The sequence below is a fragment of the Halichoerus grypus genome, chromosome X (assembly GCF_964656455.1).
Source record: "Halichoerus grypus chromosome X, mHalGry1.hap1.1, whole genome shotgun sequence".
Classification (NCBI taxonomy): Eukaryota; Metazoa; Chordata; class Mammalia; order Carnivora; family Phocidae; genus Halichoerus; species Halichoerus grypus.
In genome coordinates, this window is record NC_135727.1 from 60,352,644 (window position 1) to 60,357,813 (window position 5,170).

At 39.6% G+C, this 5,170-nt stretch overlaps 1 protein-coding gene across 1 annotated transcript; it reads left to right on the forward strand.

Moving 5' to 3' along the window:
- The first annotated feature begins 3,005 nt into the window (after positions 1-3,005).
- LOC118549952 (large ribosomal subunit protein eL42-like) lies at positions 3,006-3,395 on the forward strand. The gene has a single exon (XM_036114544.2). It carries the CDS (start codon positions 3,011-3,013, stop codon positions 3,329-3,331), a length of 321 nt encoding a protein of 106 aa, XP_035970437.1. The 5' UTR covers positions 3,006-3,010; the 3' UTR covers positions 3,332-3,395.
- The last annotated feature ends 1,775 nt before the right edge of the window (positions 3,396-5,170 follow it).

Here is a 5,170-nt window from a genome sequence, read left to right on the forward strand (position 1 = left end):
AAAGATTTGTTTATTCATTTCAGGATCAGAGAAAGGCAAGATGGTGGAGGATTAGGGGACCCCGTTTCAACTGATCCCTTGAATTTAGCTGGATAGCTACCAAACCACTCTGAACACCCAAGAAATCAGCTTGAGATATAAGAATATGTATCTGGATCTCTACAAGCAGACAAGCACGGCTTTTTGAGAGGTAGGAAGGGTGGAGTTGTGAATCTGCAGGGAGACATTGGAAGATTAACAGAAGGGGGAGGGAGCCTCCATAAACTGGAGCCTGAAAAGTGATATAACACCAGAGCACAAAATTGGAACCCTTAGAAATCTGCTCTAGGGAGCGACATCACTCTCTGAAAGGAGCTCTGGAAATGAAAAGGCAGAATTATAGATAGAACATTGTGGGCTCAGGGTAGGAGAAGCCTCAGAGCCAAAGGGGCTTCCTGGACCAGCAGAGTGCCAGAGCAGGAGAGCCAGGAAGTGGCTTAAGGTCAGCGAGCCCAGGAGAGGTCTCTCAGCTCCAATTGCCATAAACTGCAAGCCGGCCGGTTGAGAATCACTCTTCTGGGCAGCCTTAAAAAAAAAAAAAAAAAAAAAAAATCAGGAGCCTGTGCCAGGGACTAGGCAAAAATTCTCAGAGCGGTAGTGGCCAGGAAAGGGCTCTAGATCAATGCCCAGACAAGACCCAGGAGCTGCGGGTGCACTCAGAGCCTGGGCTGCTCACGCGTTTAGAAGCATAAAGGGCAGGGATTCTCCCGGGCCCCTGGGATGACTTCTGAGAGAGTCACTGTGGGCGTGCACCATGGGAGGCTGCGGTTTTCCTCAGTACACACAGAAATGGAGACTGTTTGTCCTGGAGGGTACAGTGAAGAGAGCGGACTGCAATTTCTCTGCTCTGGGCCAGAGGTTTGGGTGTGGTCATTTTTGTTCTGACCCTTGGAAGAGGCTCGAAAAGCCACCAGAGAACAAAAGAACTGTAATCTGGTTCTCACTAAGCCTATCCCCCTGAGAGGGGGCAGGGCAACTCCACCCAAGCAGGGTTACCTGAGAAAGGGGGAGACAGGCCCCTCTCCCAGGAGATAGGCTGGAAGAACAAGAGGAGGACAACCCTATGGATCACATTAAAACTGTAAAAATCCAGGGGCACCTGGGTAGCTCAGTCGTTAAGCGTCTGCCTTCCACTCGGGTCATGATCTCAGGGTCCTGGGATCGAGCCCTGTATTGGACTACCTGCTCGGCGGGAAGCCTGCTTCTCCCTCTCCCACTCCCCCTGCTTGTGTTCCCTCTCTCACTGTGTCTCTCTCTGTCAAATAAATAAAATATTAAAAAAAAAAAAGACTAAAAATCCCAATGCCAGGGGAAAATTGTATATTGAGCTCCAGGCGTTGCCTCGTGGCTTATTTTTCAGATATACTCTCTTTTTCTTTTTATTCTTTCTCTTAGGTTTTTTCTGTTTTTTCTTTTTACCTTTTTCTCATCTCAACCAGACGTTTAGTATATCATAGTACCTTTTTACATCTATATTTTTGTGCTTTTTCACACCTATATTTTTTATAGATATATGCTTTATTGTAGTCCTTTTTTCACTATTCACTTGTACTTTTTCACACCTATATTTTTTTCACACATATTTTTTTGTGCTTTTCCACGTGTATTTTTTTATAGATATATGCTTCACTGTAGTCCTTTTTTCACTGTTCAATTTACCTTTTTATAAATACAAGTTTTACTTAGTAATTTTGAGAAGTAGTGTCCTCTAACAAACAGACCAAAATATACCCAGGAACAACTGAAACACCCTGCTTTTGTCCACACTGAGAGATTATAGCCACCCTTCCCCTCGCCCTCCCTTTTTAAAATTTTTTTAATTTAATAAATTTTATTCTTGTGTTTCATTTTGGCTTTGTTTTTTATTGGTGGTGGCTTCTGACCGCTCCAGATTTTCCTAGGGTGCATTTTGCTTGGATCGTGTTTGATATATTGGACTCCACTCATTCACTCAACCATCCTTTGACAGAATGAGTAAGAGGAGGAACTCTCAACAAAGAAAAGAAACAGAGACAATGTCATCTGCCACAGAACTAATGGATATGGATATGGATATAAGCAAAATGTCAGCACTCCATTCACAGAATTTACATATGAGGAAATACAAGTGGCCATTTTACTGTCACTTAAGCTTAATGTGTTAGGGATCATATGAATTATTGCTTTTTGTCTACAGTTAGTGTGGCTAAACTATTTTTTAAAACTAATTGGCAAGGAAGAATTCAAATTTTCCCTATTTGCAGAAAACATGATACTCTATATAGAAAACCCAAAAGACTCCACAAAAAAAAGCTAGAACTAATACATGAATTCAGTAAATTTGCAGGATATAAAATCAATGTGCACAAACCTGTTGCATTTCTATACACCAATAATGAAACTGCAGAAAAAGAAATGAAAGAATCACTCCCACTTGCAATTGCACCAAAAACAGTAAGACACCTAGGCATAAACCTAAGTAAAGAGGTAAAAGATCTGTAATCTGACAACTATAGAACATTTATAAAAAAAAAAAATTGAAGACGACACAAAGAAATGGAAAGGCATTCTATGCTCATGGATTGGAAGAACAAACATTGTTAAAATGTCTACACTACCCAAAACAGTTTACACATTTAATACAATCCCTATCAAAATACCACTATCGTTTTTCAAGGAGCTAGAATAAACAATCCTAAAATCTGTATGGAACCACAAAAGACCACTAATAGCCAAAGCAATTCTGAAAAAGAAAAACAAAACTAGAGACATCACGATTCTAGATTTCAAGCTATATTACAAAACTGTTTTCATCAAGACAGTATTGTAATGGCACACAAACAGATATGTAGATCAATGGAAAAGAATAGAGAACCCTGAAATGAACCCACAACTATATGGTCAACTAATCTTCTACAAATAAGGAAAGAATATCCAATGGAATAAAGATAGTCCCGCTCTTTCTTTCCGTGCCGATAGCACTCTCGCAAACATGGTGAACGTTCCTAAAACCCACTGGACTTTCTGCAAGAAGTGTGGCAAGCACCAGCCCCACAAAGTGACACAGTACAAGAAGGGCAAAGATTCTCTTTATGCCCAGGGAAAGCGGCATTATGACAGGAAGCAGAGTGGCTATGGTGGGCAGACTAAGCCGATTTTCTGGAAAAAGGCTAAAACTACAAAGAAGATTGTGCTGAGGCTTGAATGTGTTGAGCCCAGTTGCAGATCTAAGAGAATGCTGGCTATTAAGAGATGCAAGCATTTTGAACTGGGAGGAGATAGGAAGAGAAAGGGCCAAGTGATCCAGTTCTAAGCTTCATATTTTGTTAATATTATGAAGACAATAAAATCTTGAGGTTATGTTAAAAAAAAAAAAAGTCCCTTCAACAAATGGTGTTGGGAAAACTGGACAGCAACATTCAGAAGAATGAATCTGAACAAATTTCTTATACTATACACAAAAATAAATTCAAAATGTTTGAAAGACCTAAATGTGAGACAAGACACCATCAAAATCCAGAGAACACAAGTAGTAACCTCTTTGATCTCAGCTGTAGTAACTTCTTACTAGACACATCTCTGGAGGCCAGGGAAACAAAAGCAAAAATGCACTTTTGGGACTTCATCAAGATGAAAAGCTTCTGCACAGCAAAGGAAACAATCAACAAAAGTAAAAGGCAGCCTATGGAATGGTAGAAGATATTTGCAAATGGCATATCTGACAAAGGGTTAATATCCAAAACTTATAAAGAACTTCTCAAACTCAATACCTAAAAAAACAAATAACCCAGTTAAGAAATAGGCAGAAGACATTCTAATGGCTAACAGACACATGAAAAGATGCTCAAATCAGTCATCATCAGGGAAATGCAAATCAAAACTATGATGAGATACCACCTCACACCTGTCAAAATGGCTAAAATTATCCACACAAGAAACAACCGGTTTTGGTGAGGATGCAGAGAAAGAGGAACCCTCTTACACTGTTACTGGGAATGCAAACTGATGCAGCCAGCCTGGAAAAGTTTGGAGGTTCCTCAAAAAGTTAAAAATAGAAATTCCCTATGATTTTTGGAGAACAACCTGAGGTTTGATGGAGGGACGTGGGTGGGGGATGGGGTAGATGGCTGATGGGTATTAAAGAGGGCACTTGTTGGGGCGCCTGGGTGACTCAGTTGGTTGAGCATCTGCCTTTGGTTCAGGTTGTGATCCCAGGGTCCTGGGATCAAGCCCCATGTCGGGCTTCTAGCTCAGTGGGGATCCTGCTTCTCCCTATCCCCCCTGCTTGTGCTCTCCCTTGCTATCTTTCTCTCTCTATCCCCAATAAATAAATAAAATCTTTAAAAAATAAAGAGGGCACTTGTTGTGATGAGCACTGGCTGTTGTATGTAAGTGACGAATCACTGAATTCTACTCCAGAAACTAATACTGCACTGTATTTTACTTAACTAAAATTTAAATTAAAAAGGTAAATAAAATAGTACTACTTTATTAAGGTATGATTGGTATGTAAAAACGCTGCATATATTCAATGTTTACATCTTTATGAGTCTGAAGATAAGTATACAGCCATGAAACCAACATCATCATCAAGACCATAGACATCACATCACTTTCCAAAGTGTCCTCCCACCTTCTTTATTATTACTTTTTTGGGGATAAGAACAGTTAACAAGATCTACACACTTAGAAAAAATTAAGTATACATTACAATATTGATAGCTATAGGCACTATGGTGTGTAATAGATCTCCAGTTTTTATTTTTCTTACATAAATGGTATTTCTTACATTTTGACAATCACCTCCCCAATTCCCACTCTTCCCAAGCTCCTGCAATCACCACTTTATACTTATGTGAGTCTAACTATTTTAGATTCTACATGTAAGTGAGATAATACAGTAATTGCTTTTTTTGTGTGTGACTGATTTTACTTAGTATATTGTCTTCCAGGTAAATCCATGTAGCCACATATGGCAGAATTTTCTTCTTTTGTAATACTCTAATGTATGCAGATATCACATTTTCTTTATCTATTCATCTGACAATAGACATTTAAATTGCTTCCATATCCTCATTGTTGTGAATGATGCTGCAGTGCAGGGGACTGCAGGAAGCTCTTTGAGATGCTGATTTCAATCCTTTAGAATATA

Coding starts and splice junctions, on each gene's coding strand:
- LOC118549952 (XM_036114544.2), top strand. CDS start 3,011: ATGGTGAACGTTCCTAAAACCCACTGGACTTTCTGCAAGAAGTGTGGC.